This window comes from Felis catus, chromosome A3 (assembly GCF_018350175.1).
Source record: "Felis catus isolate Fca126 chromosome A3, F.catus_Fca126_mat1.0, whole genome shotgun sequence".
In the NCBI taxonomy this organism is placed as follows: domain Eukaryota; kingdom Metazoa; phylum Chordata; class Mammalia; order Carnivora; family Felidae; genus Felis; species Felis catus.
In genome coordinates this window covers 13,866,043-13,893,719 of record NC_058370.1, presented here as the reverse complement: position 1 = coordinate 13,893,719, position 27,677 = coordinate 13,866,043, and the positions used below count along the sequence as shown (strand labels likewise).

The 27,677-nt window shown below is 48.3% G+C and overlaps 1 protein-coding gene and 1 long non-coding RNA gene across 2 annotated transcripts in view; one reads left to right on the top strand and one right to left on the bottom strand.

Moving 5' to 3' along the window:
• The window catches only part of ZMYND8 (zinc finger MYND-type containing 8), a 125,509-nt gene extending 104,640 nt beyond the window's left edge, over window positions 1–20,869 (bottom strand). Inside the window, 2 exon segments of the mRNA XM_011280734.4 lie at window positions 11,854–11,924; window positions 20,731–20,869. Coding sequence (XP_011279036.2) covers window positions 11,854–11,924; window positions 20,731–20,744 — 85 coding nt within the window. The 5' untranslated portion in view covers window positions 20,745–20,869.
• A 2,557-nt stretch (window positions 20,870–23,426) lies between these two features.
• LOC109497966 lies at window positions 23,427–27,147 on the top strand. The gene is made up of 3 exons (XR_002154453.3): window positions 23,427–23,545; window positions 25,080–25,526; window positions 25,908–27,147. It is a non-coding gene; the product is annotated as an uncharacterized LOC109497966 (long non-coding RNA).
• Window positions 27,148–27,677: the final 530 nt, after the last annotated feature.

Sequence of the window (27,677 nt, the reverse complement as noted above, 5' to 3'; positions counted from 1 at the left end):
TCCCTTAGCCTGGCTTGGTAATTCTCAAGCCTTTAGTATGTATAAGAATGCCTGATGGGAGCTGATTACTGTACTTTCATGGACAAATTTAAGGGACTTTCCAGGGTGATTTTGACGTTGGAAGCTAAAGGGCTCCAGTGAAGGAGGACCAGAGTGAGGAGGGCTTTAGCTTAGTCTGGAAGGATCTGTAAAGGTGTGCCTCAGCAATGAGTAGGAGAGGAACTAGCATATCCCAAGACAGACACTCGGGCTGGAAGGCTGGATAGGGCAACAGGCAGGTTCCGCAGGGACGCTGACCAGAGCCTGGAAAGGACGGGGAGGGAGTAGGGCCTTGAATTCTCTCTGCTCAAGACTGTGGTCTTAAGGAGCCCTTGGAAACTTAAAGCAGGAGACAGGAGACCAAGACAATCGGACTTGTGTTTTGGAAAGGGCCCTACCAGAAGTGGTATTAATACATCGGGAAGGAAAGAAATCAGAGGGAAGGGGGGCATTTCAAAGAGTGCTGTATCCCTGGGGGGAAAGAAAGACAGGCCACCAATCGTTTCAGGGAGAGCAGACATCTGAGCTTGGGTAATTATTTCCAGGCACGGATTATGCTGGAAACAAAGCCACCCTCTCTAGCTGAAAGGCTGTTTTTACTTCGTTCTCCAGGATAAAAGTTCTATCCATCTGATAGACAAAGTCAAGCCATTCACTCATTCGTTCAAAATAAATATTTATTGCACAGCAACCAGCACAGGCACACTGGTAATAAAATAGGCAGAGGGCACAGCAGGATCAACAAAAACAAAAGGCAGGACCCACCCTCGTTTGGAACCTTAGACTCAGGGGGGTTGGGAGGTTAGGAGAGAGGAGAGGGGAGGATCTCCCAAGTCTGAGCAAAGACCCCCTGGCTCTGGAATCTAGACGGTAGGTGTGTCCCAAGTGAGACAGGAAAGGGGAACACAGGGAAAAGCTGAAAGGGTAGGCAGGGGGTAACACATGCGGATTTTAGGATTGTCATCTTCATCCGAAACTACGGAGAAAGCACTTTAAAGTAGGTTAAAAGAGAACAGGAAAACAGTTTAAAGTAGGAAGTGGTAGTCAGAAGGGATGTTCCTTTCCGAAAGATTGGGGGGGGGGGGGGGCGGGACAGAGACAGTGGGACCAGTTAAGAGACCTACAGAATGGTATTTAGGATATAATATTGTAAGAAAACGACACCAAAAAAGGCAAAAGGACAGAAGAATTAGAATAAGTCCCCTATCTCTGGCCTAGCCAACTGGCAGAATACTAGCTTATCGGACAGGGTAGAGAAGCAGGTGTTTTGCTGGGGTGGAGCGGGGAGGGCAGGAGAGCAGGTTGAGATGGGACCTGCTGAGTTTGAGACACCCATGAACAACAGGTAGGGAGGTCAGGTAGGCAGCTGGCCCTCTCCGCCTCATGACTCAGGAAAAATCTAGGTTGGAAATAAAAAATGTGTGAGTCACAAAGCTACGGATGTGGGCGAGATCACTCAGGGAAAGAACATGCTGGGAGAGAGGACAGGGCCAAGCTTTCCACAACGCCAACATTTAATGGCTGAAGAGAAGCGAGGGTACCAGGGAAACAGGCGGAGAACGAGGACAGCGGTGACAAAAAAAAAAAAAAAAAAAAAAAAAAGCCAAGGAAGAGATGTTTCCAGGAAAAGAATGAACAGCAATGGCCCACACACCTCTGTCAGATCAAGGTAAATGAGTCCCGAAAACCTCCACCGGAAAAAGCAACGTGGAGTCTGCAGGAAGCTCGGTGACAAAAGTGACAAATGGGCAGGTGAGGACACCAAGACACAAATCAAGACGCTTCTCCTAAGAAACCTGGCGTGGAAGAAGAGGCCAGAAACAGGAAGAACTACTAAGAGAAAACATGCAGGCATGGGAGAGACTTTAACGTGTTGAGAAGTCGACGCATCCATCAAAAGGTTAAACAGAAGTGCCCTAGGACCGCGGAACCCCACGCCTACCTATGTCTATAACCAGGAGACATGAAAACATACACCCACACAAAAACTCACACAAAATCGGCACGTCAGCATCATGCAGGGGAGCCAAAACATAGAAACAAGTCAAATGTCTACTAACGGATGAGTGGATGATAAAAATGTGGTATATCCACGATACAGCATTATTCGGCCATAAAAAGGAACGTAGTGCTAATCTAGGCTACCATGTGGCTGGGTCTTGAAAGCATTATTCTAAGGAAAAGAAGTCAGACCCAAAAGGTCGTATGCTATCATGATTTCGTTTAGATGAAAACAACCAAAGTAAGTAAATCCACAAGGACAGAAGGTAGATTTGTGGTTGTCAGGACTGGGGTAAGGGACGATGGGGAGTGATTACTAATGGGGGGGGGGATTTCTTATTGGGACGAGGAGAATGTTAAAAATCGATTGCACCACACTCTAAACATATTAAAAACCACTGAACTGTCTACCTTAAAATGGAGAATTGTACACTATGTGAATTATAGCTCAATAAAGTTTTTGTTTTTGTTCTTGTTTTTAAAGGTCTGTGAAATGCCAGGTTTCCAGGTTCCCAGGAAAGCTGGAGGTGGGTAGAAGGAACTTGGGGTGGAGGTTTGGAGGGCCTTGTAATATTGCACTCAACTCCCACTGTGAGACGTGGGCTTTCCAAACTTGCTCTCCCCCAACCCCGAAGGTCGATGGTGAAGAACCAACCACCAAGGGAGCAAACCTATTTGGAAGTTTCAGGAGAAAAAAAAAAAAAAAGCCAGGATCTCTAAAAGGCCTCAGACCTGGAACGACTGGAGAAACAAAAGGAGACAGTTCTTTTTCAAAGTTGAAAACAGTCTATCTTAGATCACAGTCTTATAGAATAACAACAGTCACATAAACATAAAGCATGGGTCAGGCTTCAAAACGGGGCAAAAAAACCCACCTGGGTGGCTCAGTCGGTTAAGCACTGACTTCGGCTCAAGTCATGATCTCACGGTTTGTGAGTCTGAGCCCCATGTCAGGCTCTATGTTGACAGCTCTGAGCCTGGAGCCTGCTTCACATTCTGTGTCTCCCTCTCTCCCTGTCCCTTCCCCTGCTCATGCTCTGTCTCTCTCTCCCTCTCTCTCTCAAAAATAAATAAACGTTTCGGGGCGCCTGGGTGGCTCAGTTGGTTGAGCGACCGACTTCGGCTCAGGTCATGATCTCGCGGTCCGTGAGTTTGAGCCCCGCGTCGGGCTCTGTGCTGACAGCCCAGAGCCTGGAGCCTGTTTCGGATTCTGTGTCTCCCTCTCTCTGACCCTCCCCCGTTCATTCTCTGTCTCAAAAATAAATAAACATTAAAAAAAAAATTTTTTTTTAAATAAACGTTTTAAAAAAAAAAATTCAAAATGCCCCCCCCAAAAAAAGGGGGGGGGCAACACAAAGTTCTCCACAAGTGAACCACAAAAACTAAATTGCACAGACGGGGAGACAGGATCCCATGAACAGATGCATGGCGGATGCTCCGCTGGCCGAGAGAAGGTAGATTTCTCATTTGGAAAGTCATTATCCAACATCTTCAGAGTTCTGGGACGTTTTAAACCTTCTTGGGAGAGGAACAATCTGGTAGTTATCTACCTCACAAATAAATGTCTTCCGCTGCAGGCTATCCGAGAGCCAGAATAGAGTTAAAAATACTGATGCTCATTTTTTTTTTTTTCAAAAGAAAATTCTCAGCATTTTCTGCATCCTACTGTGATTTAAGAATGTTTTTGGTTATATTTTCTCAAAGAGTTTCCTTGGGGAAAAAAAAAAATGACAGAAGGTCTCTATCTCATTGCCATCCTCATAAACAATCCCTTTGTGAGACAGTCTTCATTTACATACAACAGTGAGAACCAGGATCCTGTACTAATTCAGGTCTGGGGCTGGTTAGCAAATTGCTGTAATTGTCTATTCTCTAACATCCTGTCTCAGAAAACATATCCCTAACCCAGGCACATCTCAGCAAGAATGATACTGTCAAGATTTTAGTATCTCGGGCTTCCGCTGAATCTGTGCACGGTTTCCAAGCGGCTCTTTCCCTTGTGCGGGTGACATTACACAGACATTTTTAAAAATGATTTCAGCTCCGGCAGCCTGGCACCCGCACACCACAATCGTTACCGCAGAATGCACACAATGGCAGAACAAGAGGCGAAGCGGCCCGAACAGGGGAGCCTTTGTATGGAGACGTGAACTCACGGAGACCATCATCTTTCAGACTTCAGATCCCTGGCCTCGGAGGGGTTTGCTCTGAGTCATACACGGTGTGGCCAAAATCCTGCAGAGAATGCAAACTGACAAGCCACTCCTGACCCGGAGATGTGTTGTTGGGTTCGTGCGTGGTCTTTGAGAAACCGGCCTGCACAGACCACATTTCAAAGCCAGGCATTCTTACAGGGGGTGGAAAAATCCTGGCAACACTGTTGAGCCAATATTCCTGCTGGTCAGCAGTCAGGGGGGTGCATCCTCCCATATTACTGAAGGCACTCTCCTGTTCAAAGGCCCTGGCACCCCTAGGTGCAGCCAGCTAATCTCACTCATCTACCTACAGACATCTGACCTGGCATCCTTGGGACAGAGCTCACAGCTATGGACACAGGTTTAAACTCAAAGATCAAACCCGACCCCGGTTCTCCACTTGGCGACTCCATGAATCCTGCCGCCCCTCAGTTTCCTTCACTGTAAAATGGGAGTAACAGAACAACACAGCATGATTAGAAAAGTCAAATGAAGTAATTTGCATAGAATGCCAGGCACCTAATAAGTACTCAGAAAACACGAAACAGGTAAACACACCTGGTATCTAGATGGTACTTCCAATCTCTCAGCAGATCATTATCCTCGGACACAAATGTCAACCTGACATCCTGAAAGCTCGAAAGCTTGGTCTCCGGAGAACTAGAACACTCCGGTAAATGCCAAGGCGGGGGTAATGGCAATGACTGGCTTGGGAATTACTCAGTTAATAAATGAGTACGTGTCACGGGAGAATCTGAAGACTCATATGGACTAGATGTCGGGACGGAATTAAAGAACCGAGAGCCAATTATTGGAGTTTCCAAGTTTCCCAAGCAGAGTACAGTTCAGGGCCTGCTCTCCACCTGCAAGTGGGAAATAATGGTGTCGTTTCTCAAGATGCCCAAGTGGCCATATCAGCTCCTGAGGAATTATCTCCTCCCTGGTGGGGGCAGGTGGTGGGTTCAGGGGTCCAGACACCAGCCCTTTCCTGGCCAAAGGGCAGATACATGACACAAGATGAGCGACTCTCCCAGAGGACTTTGCCCTCTGTTGACCCTGAGGAGACTGTGAACCGGCTCTGTCCCCAGAGCAGCCCCGGACCTCCAGCCTTCCCATCAACCCCATGAGCCAAGTGACCCCCTTCCAGCCCATCCTTTTCCTGCTCCAACCCACTAGAACCGACTTCCACGGCTCACAACCAAAAAAGCCCAACCGAGTGACCGACCGAGTGATGTCGTTTGGGGACTGAAGCACTGAATTTCCCAAACCACAAGAAAAGCAGGCTGGAGAACTAAGTACATGTCCGATGGATCCAAATCATCCCACCGTGGACTGAGAGATAATTAGGAGTGAAAGGAGAGACAAGCCTTTGTCCCGGTCAGCCCTTTCAAGCACGCCATTTTGACCACGCTGACCTCAGCTCTCAGAATCTGAGCCGGACATCTGGGTGGCTCAGTCTATTGGGTGTCCAAGGACTCTCGATTTCAGTTCAAGTCATGATCTCATGGTTTGTGGGATCGAGCCCCATACTGGGCTCTGTGTTGACAGTGTGGAGCCTGCTAGGGATTCTCTCCCTCTCTCTCTCTCTCTCTCTCTCTCTCTCTCTCTCTGCCCCTCGCCCACTCGCTCACGAGCTCTCTCAAAATAAATATATAAACATGAAAAAAAGAAAGAAAAAGAACCTGAGCAACCCAGTCGTGTAACTTCAGGCCTCTGTGAATGCAACTTATTCACCTGACCCAAGGCTCTAGACACAAGAGCAGCCAGTCACCTGGCCACCCAACCCTGGAAGACAGGAGCTCGGTTCCACACAAAGAAAGCCATCCAAGGCAGTCCCTGGGAGGGCAGAAAGGTCTCCCTCAAAACAAGGTGACCCCTTCCATTCCCGCTCATGGTTTCCTCACCACAGCAAGGGCCCCAAAGGCCCTGGGGAAATCAGGCCAAACTGGCTACAGACGAGCTTTCTTCAAATGTCATAGAGGCCCAGAGGATGGCAACCCTATCCCAAGCCTGCCTGTCGGGAAGCCTACAATTCCTCACAGTCTGGGCTTGGTTTCCCCATCTGTCTCCACACCCCCTTCCCCAGAGGTTCTAACTGGGGGAAGTCATAGAACGTGGTAAGTAGGGCTTTCACCTGACAGGCTTATCAATCCAAGCTCATCCCTCTTCCTGCTGGATGTAATCCTGGCTAACATTTCTGAGCACGTGCCATGCCCCAGTTCTGAGCGCCCTGTGTACGTGAGCAAATTTAATCCTTCACCACGACTCTCTGGCTTTACCCTCCCCGTGGATAAGAGGAGACTGAGCCACAAAGAATAACCCAGCTAGGCAGGGGGCAGGCCAGAGTGTGAACCCAGGGAGTGTGGCTCCAGAAGAGGTTTTTTAAACCTCTAAGCCACCCTTCCCAGCTTCTCAAACGGAAGGGGTGGTTGAGCATAAGCGGTCTAGGACCTAGGGAGAGAAGGAGACTACATTTCAGCAGAGAAGACCATCAATAAACAAATAAATAAGGGGGCACCTTGATGGCTCAGTCGGTTAAGCGTCCAACTTCGGCTCAGGCCATGATCTCGCGGTTCGTGGGTTCAGGCCCTGCATAGAGCTCACTACTGCCAGCACAGAGCCCACTTTGGGTCCTCTGTTCCCCTGTCTCTCTGCCCCTCCCCTGCTCACACTCGATCTGTCTCTCAAAAATAGATAAACATTAAAAAAAAAAAAAAAAAGTACAAGGTCATGAACAAGGATTATGAAAAAACTCTGGAATGAGCTTGAGGAACCTTCTGGAACACCATAAATGATCAAGTCTCTGGATCTGGGTTGTGGTCCCACAAGTGTTTAAGTTCACCAAGCTGTACATCAATGATAAGATTTAAAATGGACCAGAAAATAGTAACCAAATGGCAGATGGTGAGAGACAGCTTTCTCAGTACGGGAGTGAAAAAGTTATAGACAAGAGGGGAGAAGTCTGGAATGATCCACGTGGCCATGGATCACAATTTGAGACAAGCGTACAAACTCATGTTTAGTTTAACATAGACACAGAGGGAAATCTTCATAGATGTGTGTATACATACGGGTCAGCATACACGGTCTCCTTGCTCTGTCGGCCGAGAGGACCAAAAAAAGACAAAAAAAGACATCTCCATAGCAACAAGCACACTGAGGACCCAGAGCTTGGTTTCCAATGCTACTCTCCAATAAAAGGAACCAGAGTGCCCTGGGGAAATGGCTAACTCTAGGGACGGGGCGGAAAATATGCAAGATGAGCCTAGCGCATCTTGTAGTGGCCAAAAGTAATTAAGGGTTCAGTCAATCAAACAAACCCCCCTGATGTCAAAGGGACACAGGCATCACCTGAAAGAGTACTCAATGGCCAAAGCTGGAACATTTTTTTTTTTTTTGAAGATTTTATTTTTAAATAATCTCTACACCCACGGTGGGGCTTGGACTCACAACCCCGAGATCAAGAGTTGCACGCTCCACCAACTGCACCAGCCAGACACCTCCTAAAGCTAGAACATCTTGATCAACAAAATAACTAAGAAGTATCGGACTACAACCCAAGGTTTAAAATAAACGAGTCCACGGACGTCTGGGTGGCTCAGTCCATTAAGCGTCCCACTCTGGATTTCGGCTGAGGTCATGATCTCGTTATTTGTGAGATCAAGTCCCAAGTCCCAGTGCAGGACCTACTTGGGATTCTCACTCTCCCTCTCTCTGCCTGCACCACCACCCCCGCCCCCGCTTGTGCTCCCTCTCGTTCTCCACCTATTTCTCAAAAATAAATAAATTTTAGGGGCCCCTGGGTGGCTCATTTGGTTAAGCGTCCGACTCTTGATTTCGGCTCAGGTCACGATCCCACGGTTGATGAGTTCGAGCCCCACACTGGGCTCTGCACTGCCACTGCGGAACCTGCCTGGGATTCTGTCTCTCCCTCTCTGGCCCTCCCCGACTTACTCTCACATTCTCTCTCTCCCTCTCTCTCAAGATAAATAAACTTTTAGGGGCGCCTGGGTGGCTCAGTCAGTTAAGCGTCCGACTTCGGCTCAGGTCATGATCTCACAGTCTGTGGGTTCGAGCCCCGCATCAGGCTCTGTGCTGACAGCTCAGAGCCTGGAGCCTGCTTCTGATTCTGTGTCTCCCTCTCTCTCTGCCCCTCCCCTGCTCATGCTCTCTCTCTCTCTGTCGCAAAAATAAATAAAAACATTAAAAAAAATTTTTTTTAAAAGATAAATAAACTTTTAGAAAAAATAATAAATAAGGAATTTTTTTTAATAGCAATAATAATTGAGTCCGTGCTGTGATAAATGACTGAATAACAAAAAACTGGGAAGTAACAAATAACTCTCATACAGAATTCCAAATAATTTGTGTACATGCTCTGGCCTCAAGGAGGTAGAGTATACTCACCACCCACTAGGTGTGGGTGGGCTTCATGATTTCATTAATAAAGAGTATAGCACAAGAGGGTGGTGAGCTAACAAACCTGACCTCAGCCAGGTGGTCAAGATCAACGTCACCAGCCATAAACCACATCGGTAACATGTACCCTTGATGGGATGTGATGAAAACAGTACTTCACTCTGTGGTCCTCCTCCCCCAAAGCTTGCAATCCCAGCCCACCAGAGTCTAGTTATAGGGGAAACATCAGATAAATCCCAGTCGAGGGGCAGTCCACAAAATACCTGAGCAGTACTCCTCAAAACTATCAAGGTCATCAAAAACAAGGAAAGTCTGAGAAACTGGGACAGCCAAGAGGAGACCAGGAGCCACGATAACTACACATAACCCGGTTTACTGGGTGGGATCTCAGAACAGGAAAGCGACGTCCGCAGAAAAACCAAGGGAAGCCAAAGTACAAACTTATAGATTCATTAACTGTGCCAAATGCACCATGCTAACGTATGATGTTAATAATGGGGAAAAGCTATCTGGGTGCGTGTGCAGGTATGCGTGTGGGGAGTAGGAGGGGTGACACGGGAACACTTGTCGCTGTCTTCCCAACTTTCCGGAAATCTAAAACTGCTCTAAAATTAGACACCACTTTTAAAAATATAACAGAAAATGATGGAATGGCTCCTCTGAACTGGATAAACCCCGAAGGCCTCCGGGAAAGGACGTCTGAGATCAATCTGAGAGATGAGAAATAGCCAGCAAGACCCAGAGTAGCATGTTCCCAGCGAAGGACACGGGACACACGGGGCCCCAAGAGGGACCGGAGGGGAAGGAGGCAGGGCTGCTCAAACAGAGTCAGGGAGAGAAACGGTAGAGGGGAACAGAAGGTCACAGGATTCAAGAAGGCAGGTGGCCTGACCCAGGTAGGTAGGTCATGGCGACCTCCGACTGGAGCCTGGGGGCACTGGGAGGTCAGTGGAAGGAGTTAGCAAGATGAGCAAGATCTGACCTGTTTTCTAAGAGCGCCCTAGCTGCTGCAGGGACAGGGCCAGAGTGGTGCAATGAGAGCCCCAGAGTGACCACTTCAGGCGCCACAGTCATTGGAGACGCAACCTGGTGAAGATGTGGGAGCCCCCAGGAGGTCTGTAAAGAAGGTAAGGGGTGGGGAGGCCTGAGCAAAGTGAGCCTCCCACCCAGGCTGACGATCCCCAAGTCTGACGCTTTTGGAAAAGTCTCCACAACGAGGCTATGGGACATTCCAGGCGCGGAGTGTCCAGGGAGAAAGAGCCTCCTTGGTGGCAGAGCCTCGCCTCGGTTCGACCACATCCTACATTTGCTCCCTGTGAGATGCTGTCATTCAGAGCCTCAGTGTCCTCATCTGCAAAGTGGGAACAACACTTGCCACCTCCTAAGGGGACTGGAAGAAAGCTCAACAAGAAAAGACTCCTGGTACAAACTGTCAGTAAGCATTATTTCTACAAGAAATGCCCAAGGTGGAAGGAATCTCAGAATCTTATCCAACATCCCATTTTAAAGATAAGAATGTGGGGGTGCCTGGGTAGCTCAGTCGGGTAAGCCTCCGACTTTGGCTCAGGTCATGATCTCACGGTTCATGAGTTCAAGCCCCACGTCGGGCTCTGTGCTCACAGCTCAGAGCCTGGAGCCTGCTTAGGATTCTGTGTCTCCCTCTCTCTCTCTCTCTGCCCTCCCCCGCTCATGCTCTGTCTCTCTCTAAAATAAACACAAAAAAATTGTTTTTAATAAATAAATAAAGATAAGAACGTGGAGGCACAAAGAATGAAAACTGTGCAGGTGAAGAGCTTAGTGAGGACAAAGTCACCCCCCACCCTGACCCACCCCACCCCCCACCCTACCCGGACCCATTCTCTGGGCTTTCTCCACACGTTCCATTCTGACCACAAGGGAACTGGGAGAGGCTCCCTCATCAACAACCGTCTCAAAACACCTCTTCAGGAAAGTTCTGAAAACTTGCTCAAAACTCCCCCACAGTTCTCCATACCATTATAGGTGCTGCTAGCCCAGGACAGGGATGGCAGGGGGTGAGGGGGTTGATGAAGGGCCCCGCAGACTAGGCCCAACCTCCCGAAATCCTGGGTCTGCTCCAACCCCCAGGCACACTCAAGCAGCCTGGCCTCCTCACCATCCCCACCCCTGAACCATGCTGGCCCCCCCCCCCATCTGTCAGGCATAGCCCCAACAACGGCCAGCTTCCACTTCCAGAGTCACTATCTGACCCTCATTTTGCCCAAAATGACAGGGGTATCTTATAAAAATAAGCTTTGATTTTCAGGTGCCTCTAGGGAGCCACTTCCTCTTATGCTCCCTAGCTGGAGTCTAGAAAGATCTAGAATCTTCCTGGCAGCCTGCAATAACCTCTCCAGCCTTTCTCACCTCCCCTATAACCCTCAGCTCAGAGCAGACATTCAATGACTTGTTGAAGGAATAACACCACCTTGGTACAACCATTAAGTTTGTAGATTAGCATTTTCATCAATCAAAGATGTGGAAAACATCGCAGTAGCTCATTCATAAAAACACCCTTAAGGCAAAAGTGAATAACTACTTTCTTCTGGGAAGCCTTGTACAATCTCACACAGACCAAATGAAAAGCACCAATCTCACAATTAGAAGATTTTGGAGAGTCTAATGCAGGACTCTGAATTAAAACATAAACCCAAGGTTGCTCTAATTTGCTAAATTTTGTCCTAAATGCAAAGGTTGGCCCCAGCATTCCAGAAAGTCCTACATTTCCTCTGTATCTCTAACCAAGACCACCGTTTTTCAATGAAGTGGGCCAACTCTGTTTCACTTCTGTGATTCCAAAGAGGCCTGTTATTAAAATCAGAAACCCAGCAGCAGCTGGGTACTCCCATTGCTTCTAGAACATGCCTTATTTAAATTCTGAATTCCTGAAAGTCACCCTGCCGAGAGGAGCCAGCCCCTCCCCCTCAGTCATGACACACACATAAAATTTACTGTTGGGACAGGTCGGTTTACCTATACAGACACACAAGGGAAAGGGAATCAAAAGGAGGGGAAATCTCCACAAATTAGGTCCATCCATCAAAGGTTCCTCCTCTCAAAATCAGAGGAGTGTTACAGCCTCGGATCCGAAAGCCACACTTCGCTGCACTACAACAACTAGAAAAAGAAATTCCAATTTCCTCCTCTGCTCTGGAATAGATAATACAAGATTTTTACTCACCTTTGGAGCGAGTAGAGATATCCATGCCCTCTCCCACCTCCTGTTCTGTTTTTATTTCCTCTTCAGCCAAGCTGAAACAGAGCAAATTAGGTTCACGTTTAGGTAGACTGAGAACTTGCCCCATGGGGGCGGCTATTTAGAAGTTCTAACAACAAACCCACATTTAAGCCAATCCCCCATCCTTATACAGGGCTGGGGGGGTGGGGGGGAAAGAAACCCACGTTGGATTTCAAACAAAAGTGTTAAGACTCCTAAAGGGGTTTTTCAAACCACTAGGTTGTTCTTTTTTTAAGTCAAATTACTATTCCAGTTGTCATGCTGTTGGGGGATGCAAAAAAAAAAAAAAAAAAAATTTTTTTTTTTTAGACACACAATTACAATCTGCCCCTGAGGGCCAATGAGAACCCAGCCAACAAGTAAACAAGTTTCTTGTTGTTAACACTGGGTTCAGGTTAGAGGTAGTTCACAGGGTACCCTGAGTTCTGATCTCTGAATTCTGCAAGGCAGGGAGCATTACACAGACCTCTCGGCTAAATCTTAGGATTTCTCGAGGAGGCAGGAACGTGAAAAAAATATATAGGTGAAATTGCAAAGTGAAAAAATATGCCCAGGTTAGAAGCAAAAGGCCTGGTCTCCAAACATTCATTCAAACCACTAGCACTGGTCCCAGGAATTAGGCTTGGGGTACCCACACTCCCATCCCCTGGATGTTCCTCTCAGTAGCAGGCATGGCTCAGACAAAGCATTCAGCACTCTTGAGCTGTGACTAATTATCCCCCACCACAAAAGTGGAATGAGGAAGGATTATTTAAAAGACAGGCTGAGTTGGGGGTTGGGGGGGAGCAGTCCCCTTGGCTGGGAAGGTCTACCAGACTCTTCTCTCACTCTCTCGGCTGGAACTCCTGTTGAACAGAGTGCAGACCATTTCATGTGTTCCGCAACCACACACACACACACACACACACACACGCACGCACGCACACACACACACACACACCTCTCCCAGGCAAGCCAGTAGAGTTCTGCTTTAGTAGGTGCAAAATGTTTGAGGTGCTGGAACTTCCCAAGCACTCAGGGTGACCATGAAGTGATAAGAATCCGAGCAAGTACTTTAGCTGCAATCCCATCAGTCTGTGGTTCACCATGAAGAAATGGGTGCATCACCAATTGACATGGCTGGAATTTTCCATTTGGAAGACTCAAAGCCAGGACTGGAGGGGAAGGCTGAGTGAGAGAGGAAGGATCAGAATGTCCCTTCTGTGTTCTGTGGCCTGAGACGGTGACGGGACAAAGGAGGAGTCCAAAATGGCCTGGAACCTCAGGATCAACAGAAATGGACTTAGGAGAGGGCCATGTCTGGTAAGGGAAGAGGGTTCAGGGTAAGAACCAGACAGAAAGGAAGAAATTATGGCCCAGAATAAAATTAGAAGAACTTGCACACCTCAAACTTAACTAGTCCCAGCAGAGAGAATAAAGAGAGGTAGTTTAAAATTGGTTGGAATATTAACACACTTTGCTCACTGATACAGAACCCTATTAACAATTTCACTTACAGCATCTGCAGAGAAAGCCCACGACACAAATTCACCAAAGAAACAACGGACATGTTGTCACAAACGGTTTCCATCAAAAACAGACTCTTCGATGTAAACACTTCACTAACATGCAATATTCCAGGGTGATTTGTGGAAGGTGATTTCAGCACATTTACTTTTTTACTCCCAACTTCAGAGACGGACATTCTCAACAGGGAGGAAACACAGACACTCTGCCTGCAACCACACACATATTGTCCAAATGGATACTGCTGACAGTTTCTTGCTTGGGGTGCCTGGAAATATATTTGCATAAAATACCCAGAGCAGCTCTCAGAGATGATCTGAGTTGAGCTGATCAACCCAAAGAGAACAAACAGCAACCTTGATCTTTCTAGCAACTAGAATCTGTTTCCCTCTCTAGCATGAAGTCTGTGAAATCCTAAACTTACTGCCACTGATCCCCTATTTTGAGTGACAGAGAAAACACTCAGCTGGGATCCAACCAAAACGTACAGTGAGAAAATGATTATGCAGAATAGAGCCCCCAAAACCCACTTGAAGGATTTCTGCGGTGATGAAAACATTCAAAGGTGTATTGATCATGGAGGAGGGACTGCATTCAAGAGAACAATTATTTGGCCTCCTACAGCCCAGAGGCGCAGAGTACTTCAGGCAGGGATGCTGCTGAGAAGCTAGGAAAATGCAAACTAGTTATGTGGTGGCTATTTGCTGCTGCAGAAGGGGGGGGGGGGGGGGGGGAGTGAAGTTGTTTTATCTTGATCTTTCCAAGTATTACCAGTGGGCACCATAATCACCCCACTTTACCAGTAGCACCACCAGCTTCAGCCAAGGATTTTAAGCATGATTTCAGAAAACCCATCTTTTTCGCAGATCAGCAAGCCACCCTTTCAAAGGGAGCCCGTGCACGTACTTGCACGCACACAGACATACAATAACTTGCATTTGACTAAAGGAAATTGCAGTGTCTATGCGTTAAAAGGGAAAAAACTTCATTTACAAGAGCAAAGACCAGAATGCAAAATGAGTCATTTTGAATAGCCACATCTAAAGGGACTTCCTTTTTTCTACACCACTGATCTCAGTTTTCTTGGTTGTTGTTCTGTTTTGTTTTGTTATTTTATTTTATTTTTTTTTTTTGGTTTAGTGTTAAGCACCAGTATGTTGTTAGGGGGAAAATTATGAATATTACATCAAAAGCTCTGTACCTGTCTGAATGCCCCCCACAGACCGTGGTCAATTTAGGTTAAAAACTGTTCAGTCATTTGGAGGAGAAAAAAAAAAAAGTCAAATACTAATTGTTAAAAAGAAAAGCCAGCTGCACCCGGAGAAAAGACTTTGAACTCTTGTCATTAACACATGAAAGTCTTAAAAAATATACAGCATCTTTCCTATCTGCTAGCTTCCAGCAACCCCGATTATTTAAATCAAAAACAATGGAACAACAAGTCCTTGTTTAAAACTGACATTACTTTTTTTTTTTTTAAGGTCCACTGAGGAGGCAGGGGGCCAGCTAAAGAAAAGGGTAAAAAATTAGCTGAAAACCCCAACTATAGCCTTTCACCCCAACAGGAAAATACACCGTCAACTAGTTGTATAGGACATATATGTTCCCACCGTTACCACCTCTTTCGCTCACATTTACCCTAAGTCACTTGCCTGTGGATTTCACAAACTGATACATTTCAGGCAATTAAAGAAGAAACAGCAGCAGCTTCTGCAAATACAACCAAGACTTTCCCATCCGGTCCCAGAAAGAATAAAAGATTTCTCCCCCAGTGCCCGAGTAAGAAAACCTGACTTCTTAACCTGCATGCACTGGAAAAGAGGAATTAAAAAGTTGAATATGAAGCGCTGAACCTCCAGGATGTTTTAAGCCTTCTGATTATTAATTCTGAGGACTCAAGGCTGGTCCGTAATTCCCAGGAATGCCATCCCCTCCACACTTCCAAAAGAGAGAGAGAAAGAAAAAGAGCAAACATCTAGTTTTGACAGGAAAAAAAAAAAAAAAAAAAAAAAGCCTGGATACACAATGCCCAGATCTTTCTTTTCCCCAAGTGCCCCTACTATTTGACTTTTTAACCAAGAATATCTAACCCATCTAGAATATATAACCAGCATGCACAAGACTCTGGTTCTACAGATGGGGATCATCGCACAGCAATTCAAGAATCATGCATCATTCGGAAGGGCTTTTCCTTTAGGTTTTTACTTTCATTCAAAATCCCAAACTGGTCCAGGCTGTAAGAAAAATGTAATCCCCAAGACACAACATCTTCCTCTTCTAGATCACAAAATGTGAACATCAAAATAAGAAAACCATGCTTCCCTAAATCTGCAATTAATTTTTTTAAATGGGGGGGGGAGGGAATGGTTAGCAGAGCAGCTTTATTTATATAAGCACTCACCTAAAACAGGCAGAGTCATCGGTAGCTAAGCTATTTATGCAGGATTCTTAAAATGGCGTCTTGCAACACTGCCTCATTCCTGTATTGAAGCTAAAATGGTAGCAGTTTGTTCAATAGCTGTAGCTCCTGTTTAAGCAGCCCTGCTAGTTTCAAAGCCACCTTCCTAAATATCTGAACTAGGAAAAGCTCAACCAAAGGACACCAACAACCCAACGTTTAGAAGCTTAAAAAAAAAATCTGCAATGACAGGGGGAGTTTGTGAAGTCACAGGTTCCTAAGGAAAACCCTTTCCTTTTAGAGCCTGAGCCTCCAAACATGAGGCTCTGAGGTGAGGCCCCCTGGCCCTCAAATTAGCTGGGTGGGAGGTTAGGAATGACGCAGCCCTAAGGAGCCGTCAACTGCCGACAGACAGGTGTCCGTACAAATGCAAAGATGCTAAAAGGGAGCAAGCTGGGGAGGGGGGGAGGAAGCCCATTCCCCCTTCTGGATACATCACAAACCAGCTTTGCATCCCTACCAAAAAGGAGCTAGGTAAAATGAAAGTGTTTCAAGGACAGCAGTCACCTGAAAAGCCAAGCCAAAGGGCCACACCCCTGTCTGAGGCCAAGGTAAAATAAAAAGGCTGTTTAATAAGCCTGAAAACGGCCACCAAATCCCCAGCCAGTCCTAAGACAGTTAACCTCCAGGAAAGACAATCTGAGTCTGCAGAGCAAAACGACAAACAGTGCCCTTAGCCAATGCACGGGATACTCACACATCGGATTTTTGTCCACCCCCAACAGAGCCCTGAAAATTAACAATGGGTTTTGCAAAACCCGCTTTCAGAGGCCGAACGAACAGCCTCATAGTGGATAATGTAAATTTACTGTTGCAGGTCTGAGAATTGGCCTCGCAACTCTGGTGCTGAGTGGGGAGTTTCAAGGTGACTGCTTTGTAGCTCCAGGGGAGAAAGGAGGGCATGGTGCCCAAGGCTGTGCCGGGGCAAGGACGGGTGGTTGGCTCCTCGCCGGCCGGTAGGTAGGTAATCTTGATGAGGAGGGACAGCCTAGCGGCGACGCTTAGCTGCGTGCTGACATGGCTCCCGCCTGCTTGTTTATCTGTAAGGAGAGTGGGGAGTGGGGGGAAGGGCAGCCCAGCCTCAGCGACCCAGCCAAGGGTGAATCCTCACTTGTTTCGCGTTTATGAACCAGGAGAGAGAGGACTTCTACACGGATGCCCTTTCTAAACCTCTGCGGCGGGGTGGCGAAGACACTTGTGCACGTTATCTTTCTTTTCAGGGTCAACCAGACAGAGGCAAAGCCAGACCTAGGGCCTCTCGGCTGACAAATGTTGCCTCTGCCACAGGAGAGGAGGAGAAAAGAAGGCCAAAGAAACAAAGAGATCACACATTTCGAGGTGGTTGGACTTTTTAAAAACCTACCTTTGCCTCCAGGGTTTTCTGGGTTACTGTCATCCTGGCTTTTTAAAAAGGGACCCCGTCTCCCCCGCCCCCCCCCACTTAAGACCTGAAGAAGTTTCCCCACTGTTCTCCCAGGGAAAGAAAAGGGGGGAATGTTTTGTTTAAAAGAAAAGGGGTTACAAGAAAGAAAGAAGGAAAGAAAGAAAAAGCCATTGTTTTCATCCCTAATTTATAATCCAAGAGGCCCCATTGTTTCTTTCTTTCTGACTCAAATCTTTGGGCTGTTAATTATAAAAGTAACCGGACTCCGCTCCAACAGGCTAACTATGTTCTTGTGCAGCCATTAGAAAAACTCTGTAGAAAGTTTACTGAGTGATTATATATAATTAATTCCTAGTTACAGACGGAACACTGACCATTTTCTGGAGCTAATAAAAGCACTCGCTCCCCCTCCCCCACGTGAATGCCACTTAATTTCCCAAAGCAGAAAGTGAATCCATCCTGGAGGGTCTTGAAGGAAAAAAAAAAGGGAGAGAGAGAGAGAGAGAGAGAGAGAGAGAGAGAGAGAAGAATCAGCTCCAGTGTGTCCGTGTTTGTTCCTCGCAGCTGTGCGTCCTCTTTGGGGACTGAGGAGGCAGAAGGAAAAAGGAAAACAACCCAAGTTCCGCACCTCCCTCTGAAATTTATAACCGTGGCAGAAAGATCACTCTACCTTGATGTGAAAAAGAACAAGGGAGGGGGAGGGAATGCCCCAGGAATGGAATGTAGGAGACTCTTCAGCTTGGCGGATCAGCTTCTCCTAAAAGGAACAAAGATGGTAGAAACTTCCAGAAGGCCCGGTCTCAGTCTGGCCACTCCAATTGTCAATCTGTAACCTTCCCTCCAAGTCTATTGGTTCAAAGCTGCAGAGAGGAGCCCCATTGGGCTGCTCTGTAAGCCAGCACTGCTGTCCCTACCTAGTCCTGCTGCAATGCAGACATTTCTTTCTTTCCCCCTTAGTGAACCTGGAAAATAAGCTACTTTGGAAACAATTAACTTTTTACAGACTCATGCTTGGTGGTGGCCACAGCACCAGAGGAAAGTGGCCAGCCTGGTCCAGGGCCGGGAACCTGCTGGGGCTGCACATTTGAAAACAGACCTTGGAGCTTTTAGAGGATGAATGCCTTGCCCTTAGGTTTTCTTCCAGTCCAACAAACACACCATTATGCAAACGTCGAAGGCACCAAACCAGGAGTCTTGTGATTAGATATTACTTCTAGGGAGGCCACAAGAACCTCAATATGTAATTTCCATTACAGCCAGAAGATAAGAACAAAGAAAATAGCTAAGTGTCTGGACTTATTTGTGCGGGGTGGTAGCACTATTCAGTTTTATGTGCATAACATCATTAACTGCCTGCACGTCTTAACTCTAAAAAGCTGGCCTTACACAGCCTTTCCTTAACTTAGAAATTGGTACATTTCTCGTTATTAAATGAGCCCTTTTCCAACTGATGCTACAAGGTGGGCGGGTGGCTGGACGCTGAACTGAAAGGGAAAAAAAAAAAAGATCACGGACTCCATAAAGTTGGGTGTCACACAACAATTGAATATATTTCCAGCATTTACAGTCATTGCTAGACTGGTCTTCAGGCTGGGAAATCTGTGTGCTGAACTTCGGGGTAAATTCTGAAGCTAACGCTAAACAGTCCACTTTTTTCACTCTTAAGTTCCAGCTGCAGCATTAAGAGATCAGGGGAAGTGTAAGAAGTGAGAAACAAATCCTAAGTAAAAGCGAGCAAGCATACAGATGTGTGGGGTCAGGCTGGGGAAAAGGCCAAATCTGTTGTGCAGTGTGAGCAGTCCTGAACCAAACCAAGTTTGGTGGTGGGTGGGATTTTACACTACAAGTAAGTCTCCCAAAACATTAATACTGCCACCCCCACCCCCATCCCCACCCCCACCCCAGGCTGCTGCCTCACCAAGGTTTAGGGCTCTGTGCCTCTAAGAAGAAGCACTTTTTGTTACATTTCACAAGCAGATCACCTACCCAGAGTCCTAGCTAATATCCAAACAATCCCAATTAAAGGTCTCCTCCCAAGTCACAATGAACTGAACATTTCTCCCCTGTCTGAGGGTAAACAGGAAGTGTGATCTCCAATCCTAGCAGCAGGTTATCAGGAAAAACAGTGGAATTCAAACAGTCACCTAAAATCAAGACACCATTAAAAAGCCCTTCTTTGGTTCCTGCTAATGAAAAGCCCCCCAACTGCTGTAGGCAAGACCCTCTGTCACAAACAGACCCCAAACGTCCGCCAAACTCTTTATACATGGTCACAGAGGAAATGGATTTGCTTTACTTACCCAACAAATGTTCAAGCAACCGTCTCATTTTTCCACAGTTAAGAAGAGAGAACAGGCTGGCAGATTTGGGACTTGATCAAAAAGGAAATTTTTTTTTTTTAAACAGTTACATGGGATTATTAAACACACGCACACACAACAACAACACAACCCAACAACTGAATATGGAATGCTGTCATGAGCCACAGACATGATTTTATTTCCTCTGCACTCCATCACAGAGGAGGACAGAGGATGATACAATGTAAGAGAGGGAGAGGAAAATGAAAACAAGGATAAAAGATACATGAGTTCATTGAAAATCATGCAAAGTAGAAAGCTAAGGGATTCGAAACGAGTCCTCACAGATTTATTGCAGGATGTTGTCCAACCTCCCTCCCCCTCTACACACATCCCCCCCCCCCCCCATCCCCATCCCTACTCCAAAAACTTCCTCCAAAGCCTAGAAAACACTTTCAGAAACATTTGCTGGCTGTAGGCTGGCTTGCAGAAGAACACTCTGTATCAACAGAAGTCAGGAAAAAAGGCTGAACAATGTAGTTTCAAGTGAGGAAACCCTGTAGGGAGAGAAAAGACCATGTAGAGACTCACTCCCACCCACCTAGGCCCCAGGAGCTAGCTCTCCTTAGCACTGCTCTGCTCAGGGCTTGGTTCTTTTTAAAACACACGTCCTCTCTTGTCAGAACTTACTCGAGCCTTCCCAGAACCTCTTTGGAGAGGTAAACTTGCCTGCTGTGCTGTCTGCCATGAGCTCTCCTTCCCCCAGCAGGCATGTGACACAAGAGAAGACAATAGTGCAGGGGGGGGGGGGGACTGCTCAGAGAGAGGGAGAGAGAGAGAGAGAGAAGGAGAGGAGGAAAAGAAAAAAAAAAAAAGGGAAGAAAAAAAAAAAAAAAGCTTCTTTTTTGGCATTCCAGGATCTAGCTTCAAACTATTCCAGAAACACCATGTCCTGGTGGAAGAAAAGGTGTGCCAGGCCTTTGCCAGTTTAATGGCTACTTAGCCATGTGACCCAAGAAAGCAAAAAAATTCTCTCTAAACAGTTCCAAGTTAACCTAAGTGCTGTGGGGGTGAGTGTGGCACGGCCAGCCACAGAGAAATCACACTGCTCGCCCACAATTCGGATGTCTCAGAGGGAGGGGGAGAAAAGATGGTTAAAAAGTCCAGCTTACCTCTGTGGATGCATTGTTAACACTGTGTAATGTCAATACTTATAAAACATGGAGGACAGGCTCCTAGTTCTCACAGAAAAAGGGTTTGGCACTTCGGCTTGATGATCTGGCCGCCTAATAAAAGCTCATCCCCGATTGGCTGCCCCGGCAAATCGGAGTGTAAGGCCGCCCGGGATTGGCTGAAACACTTCCTGAGCGATTATCTTTGTGAGGCTCTGGTGAGCCAAGAGCCATCCTGTGCATAGAAAAAGACAGGCTAAGCTAGGCCTTTTGCAGCAAGAAAAACTTGGGAAAGGGGCCCCCAGACGCACTTCTCCCACACCCTGGCTGGGTTTCCCGGCACGGGCAAACCAGTGCAGCCAGCCTGACCTGCTCCAGCAAAGCCTGAGGCCCGGATGCCACGGGGAAGGGAGTTTTTGGGGTGAGCTGCAAGGGCTCACCCTCACCTGCCCCCACAGAAGCGGCTCTCGGCTGGGAGGGAGCCTGGCCCTTTTCTAGAACAGTCCAGCAGGATGGTTTTCCTCCCCCCGCCCCGCGGGGGATGGGGGGTGGGAAGCAAAGCCGAGGAGTGGGGAGCCCCAGGAAAGCAGCCAAGGGGGCACGCAAGCAAGAGGGGTTGGAGGAAGGCCTCTGAGGAGCTGAGGGGGAAAGAGGACAGGCGAGCCCCCCACCCCACCCCCAAGAAATCGCTGAAGGGCAGCCCTGGCTCCTGGGGGGGGGACAGGGGATCGGGGCTGCTGAGCAGAGGAGGGGAACAGAATGGTCAGGTTTGCATAGTCATTGTCAAAACGCCTCCTGGAAAAGCAGGCCAGAGAGCCGGCCATTCCCGGGCCGAGAATCTAACTTCTCGCCCCCCTCGGCCAGGACTCAAAGGAAAACCAAAATGGGCTCCTGCCTCCCTGCCAGGATGCCAACGGGCCCCCCTGTCCGTCCTTACCCTAAGAAAAGCCAAATGCGCTCCTAGCAGGCCACATGCCTAGACCTACAAACTTCCCTTCCCCTCCCGGCCCCCTCCCCCACCACTGAGGCCTGCTAAACCTGTCAGTTAAACAAAAATCTGACTTCCGTATTAGTCTGCAATGCCTTCAGCTTCCTGCCTATTAACCCTCTCTCGGACTCTGGGCCTGGCTGGGAAAAACTAGGCCCTGAGATCGCAGAAAAGGCCTGTGGAAAAATACCAGCTGCGGCTCTCCCGGCAGATGCAGAAAGAGAGAGAGAGGGAGAGAGAGAGAGAGAGAGAGAGGGTGAGCCGCTGTCTCTCGCCTTTGCTTCCCAAGGAGGCGTGTACCTTCTGAATCCAGGGCACAGGCAGTGCCTCTCGGTCTGAGAAGCCATTTAAATCCAGAGGGAGAAAGAAAGATGTCAAGCCCAGCGAGGGAACAAGAACCCCCATTATGAGCCAGGCCTACACCCACCGCTTAGCCCTTCCTGCCACAATCATTCCTGTATGTATGTTCTTGGGGAACTGGGCCCTCGGTGGGCAGACAAATCCCATGAGCTTTATAAGGATTCTTGCTTAAATTTATTTCCACAGAGAACGGCTTCTTTTCGTCCCCTAAGGCAGATGGAACAGCTATTTCACACACAGCCCTACTCTTGGCAGTCCCCCACCCCCATCTCTGGCACTGTTCCCCAGTAAAATATTAACTAGTTTTTCGGAGCTACTTATAATTCCATCCATTTCAATAGTATTAGGAGGTCTTTTGCCTGTTTCCTCCCGAAGGCTGCCTTTGTAGTTGGTCTGTACCCCGAGAAAGAAAAGACAAATGCAAAACGATCTGAAAATGTCCATGCTTGCTTGGTTGCAGGTTTTTTTTTTCTTTCCCTCAAAGACAAGGTGCTTCATTAACAAGATTTTTTTTTTTTTTTTAAACACCAAGCTAGAACAACAGAAGCTAAACAAACACCATCCTTTAGAGGCTGGAGAAAGCTTCCAGAGGTGATGCAGCCCTATGCCAGGAAGTAAAACCAGGGCCCAGTAAAGTCTCCCGTCTCCTCCTAAAATTAGGACTCGGTGGGCTTTCCTGTCCCACACCGTCCGTCCCCACAAAGAAAACATAGCGCCGATCGCCTGCTCTCCCTGCCCCCCGCCCCCCCACATGGACAACAGATGCCCACCTTGTGCACATCAATTCCTCCTGGCTGGGAATCTTCGATAGACACACAGGAACAAGCCAGGAATCCAAACACACTGTACTGCAGGGTCAGGGCCCAGGCTCCGTGAAAAGGGAGGGGATTTTGTTGCTGTTGTGTATGAGGCCGAAGAGGCCAAGATGCAGGGAGGGACACCCCGACGAGGGTCCAGCACTCAGGACAGCAAGCCTGGGCCTCGCTGCAAGGGAGGGGCCCCCTCCCCACGTGTACAGGGAGACCAAGTGGGGGACAAGAGGTGTAGGCCGGGGCTAATCAGACTGTGCTGTCCCTCCGGGCCGCGTGGGCAGCGGCCCTCTGCCACCATCCTGTAGGGAACGCCGTCTGCCTCCGCAGGTGCTGCTTTGGGGGGGACGGGCATGTCTGTGGTGGATCTCGTGTGCCACTAGCTTCACGACCCGATGAGGAAATGAAATATGCCACTGGTGCGCGTGGTGGATTTTAACCCAGGATTAAAGCTTGTTGCATAAGCAGCTGTGGCTTCCTCCCCGCCTCCCCACCACCGCCCCCCCCCTCCCGATCACTTGATCACTTGAAATGTTTTCTGGGGCAAAGAGCAGGAAGCTGCTGGCTTTTTCTGCCAGCTCTGCTCCGTTTGAGGAATGCTGTTGGTAGGTCTGAGGTTATCAGAAAGACAGCGATTTGGCTGGGGACAGAGACAAAGGTATGGTGGCAGATGGAATCCTGGGAGGGACAGGGATTGAAAAGGAAGCCCCGGGCAGGCCTACTAAGGGCCAATCCTGGACTCGATGGAATGTGGCCGATACACAGGAAATAAAAGAAACCGAATGTTGCCAGCCTCCATCTAGAGATCATTCAGTGGCCCTTCTCAGACACCCCCTGCACAGAGTAGCCCCAACAGCGAGCGAGGGCTGTTCACCCTGGGCCTGCCACGGTGCTAAATCGGCGCTTTGCACTGACTGACTCCGTGAGGCAGGGAGCATTGTTAGAGATCCGGAACCGAGCCCAGAGAGGCGAAGTGAGCTGCACAAGGTCACACAGCTGGCAAGTGCCAGAAACCAGACTTCCAACCCAGTTAGGACTCCACATCCCTAAGTTCTGTACCTTCACCTGCCTCCAAAGAAAGGAACAAAAGAGAAAGCGAACCAAGCAGAGCAGAAACAAGGCTAAAATCTACCAAGAGCAACTGGCTGGTCGGTGTTTTCTTGTAGGAGACCGACTCCACTGAGAAGAAGTTTTAAGTACTGAAGGACAGAGGTGGGATACCTTCAGCTCAGACTCATTTAAGGCCCAGAGAAAGCTCCTCTCTCGTACAAACCTCCACCAAGATGTTAAGGGGAACTCTCTGCCATCTCTAAAATCAGGTTTTTAGGGGCGCCTGGGCGGCTCAGTCGGTTAAGCGGCCGACTTCGGCTCAGGTCATGATCTCGCGGTCCGTGAGTTCGAGCCCCGCGTCGGGCTCTGTGCTGACAGCTCAGAGCCTGGAGCCTGTTTCAGATTCTGTGTCTCCCTCTCTCGTTCTGCCCCTCCCCGGCTGACGGAGTGAGAATGTCTCTCTCTCTCAAGAATAAATAAACATTAAAAAAAAAATTTTTTTTTAGGGGCGCCTGGGTGGCTCAGTCGGTTGAGCACCCGACTTCGGCTCAGGTCATGATCTCACGGTCTGTGAGTTCGAGCCCTGCGTCGGGCTCTGTGCTGACAGCTCAGAGCCTGGAGCCTGTTTCAGATTCTGTGTCTCCCTCTCTCTGACCCTCCCCTGTTCATGCTCGGTCTCTGTCTCAAAAATATTAAATAAACATTAAAAAAAAATTTTTTTAACAAAATAAAAAAAATAAAATCAGGTTTTTATATTCCTTGAAATCAGTGGTTCTCAGTGAGGGGTGGTTTTGCTCTCCCCTCCCCCCTCCCCCCGCCAGGGGATATATGGCAATGTCTGGAGACTTCTGGGTTGTCACATTTGGGGGGAGAGGTCCTAGTGGCATCTAGTGGGCAGAAGGGAGAACAGGGACGTTGCTAACCATCCCCCAACAAGGATCTATGCTATCCACAACGTCCACAGTGCTGAGGTAGGGAAACCTTGGCTTGAATGCAAAGGAAGAAAAAAATCCAAGCACCCAACCACCGTGGAGCTGGATGGAAAAGCCAGGACAGGCCTAAACAAGCAGGTTCCGAGGTGATATGAATAAGCAATGAACTAATAAAAATAGACTAAAACGTGTCTCTCTTACTATTCCCAGGGGATGGAGAGACTCAGAGAACAGAATCCGGCTCACAGAAGCCAGGCAGAGTGTGTCGGTGATAAAGCTGGCCTCAAAGGAGAGGAAGGGCTGACCCCGCTCCCTTCCCCCGGCACCTCGCTGCCGAGGCCTGGCCTCATGGAAATGGCTCTCCGCTCCCGCTGGCCAGCAGCCAGGCCAACAGCAGCCTCGGCCAGCTGCATCCCCAGATAGCCTCTTCGCGGACTAGGCAAGTAAGCGTACTTGGGAGTTATCTGCCTTAAACTAGCAGCAGGCCGCCCCATCCGTTAGGGGAGGCGGGCGGGATTGAGGCAGGGAAGTGTTTTAAATATCTTTTGTTTTGTTCCTTTTCGGCCAATCGGAACCGAGGCCAACTTCGGGCAGGGTGACAGAAGGGCTCACCTTCAGATCACGGAGCTGAAGGAGTCATGTTACAGCCACAAAGAGGTAATTAGGATTTGTCCCTACCTTGGAGAAAAGGTGCCCTCTGGAAGGTCTTTTTTTTTTTTTTTTTTTTTTTACTTCTTTCTAGGAGAGACTGGCAGGATTAAAAAAAATGGACGGGGGTGGGAAGGGCAGGTGGAAAGGGCTGGGGCGCGGTGCGGGGGGTGGGGGGGAATGGTTCATGACCATCAGGCAGATAGCCTCAGTGTGGGTAGCTTAAAGTGTGGAGTGTGGAGTGTGGAGGCTTAAAGGATGCGGGAAGAAAATGCAAATCAGAAGGAAGATTCAGGACCTGCCCTCACCTGCTCTTTTTACTTCCTAGTAATTACCGTTACGGAAAGAAGAGCGCATACTTATTGGCTGTTTGTTTCTTTCTCCCACTAGACCCGTGGCGATGTCGGGAGACATTTTAGGTTGTCCGATCTGGAGGAAGGGTGGGTGCTACTGAGATCCAGAAGGTACAGACTAGGAATGCTGCCAAACACAGGGCAGCCCCCCCCACACACACACACACAACCGAAAACTAGCCAGCCCCAAGTATCCCTAGTGCCTTGAGGCTGAGAAAGCCTGCCCCAAACTGAGAGCTTCACCAAGGCAGAGGCTTGTCCGAATTCTTCACCACGGTGCCCTCAGTCTAACGCTGTGTGTCAGAGCTCAATTAATTAAACACCATTTCCCACCAGGACAGGTGCGCTAGTCTCCTATCCGAGCCCACTGTATCTGCCCTTGGCACATGCTTGTGGGGAGAAGGATGTGTGGGAAGAAACTGGGGATTTGTACACACACACACACACACACACACACACACAAAGAGGCTGCAGGCCTTTGAAAAGAAGTCAGACCTCGGCCCTCCTCTGCTCAAAAACCATCAACAGATCCTACCTCATTCAGAGTAAGAGCCCAAGTGCTAAAAATGGCCCACTGGATCAGTGCCCTGCTCTGGATCCCTGACTCCTTGTCCTGCCTAACCTTAGCCTCGGGGCCTTTCCCCTTGATCTCCCACAGCCCCTCCCCCCAGCCCACCTTCCTGGTCCCCAAACCACCTAACACAAGCCCTTTTCCCTCCTCAGGGTATCAGCCTTCCCGCCTTCTCTTCTACGTATCCCCTCTCTGCTCCCTCCCGGATGCCTCCCCATCAGCCCTCTTTTTACACTTTAACCTTTTCTCTTTCTTTCCACATCAAGAGGCAGAACTGTGCAGTGATTGAGTACGTGGCAGCTGGCCTCAGACTGTCTGACGTCTGGGTGTGAATCCAGCTGTCCCACTGGCCTGGGCAGCTAGGCTGGGCAGCCTTGCTTGAGGTATGAAATTCTTTGGGACTTGATTTCCTCATCTGTGCAACGGGAGCCATAATAATACTGATAATAATACCCACCTGGAAATTCACTGACTCCGTGTTGTCAAGCGCGGGTAGCCACACACACAGTGAGCACTCATGCGGTTGCAATTAGGATTTCCCTCTGCTCACTCTTAAAAAGGTAATTTCTGAATGCCTCCAAGTCATTTCTCTTCCTTTTCTCAACATCGAACGTCCCAAAGAAGCACAAGGATACATCCTGGTAGCTGGCACGTTCTAAGCATTGTCAGGTACTGTTCTAAGCAATTTGCATAAACCAACCAATCACCCTCACAAACCTGTGTACAATGGGCACCTTAGAGTCACCAACCCATTTCCCAGATGAGGAAGCTGAGGAAGTATTCATAGCCTCCTTCTCTTTCCATCTCCTTCTGCCTTCTCCTCACTTTTTCCTCAACGCCTTCCAATTAATTACCCAGAAATTGCCGTGCCATCAATAAGGGACTGACATACAGACAGAAGATTCTACAGCTGTGGCCCAAGAATCTGGGAGCTCTTACGTACCGATACGGAACACTCTCTAAGACCCATTCTTGAGTTGAAAAACAAAACAAAACAAGAACAGTATGTGAAATATGTCATTTAAAAAAAAAATAGGATGGGGCGCCTGGGTGGCGCAGTCGGTTAAGCGTCCGACTTCAGCCAGGTCACGATCTCGCGGTCCGTGAGTTCGAGCCCCGCGTCAGGCTCTGGGCTGACGGCTCGGAGCCTGGAGCCTGTTTCCGATTCTGTGTCTCCCTCTCTCTCTGCCCCTCCCCCGTTCATGCTCTGTCTCTCTCTGTCCCAAAAATAAATAA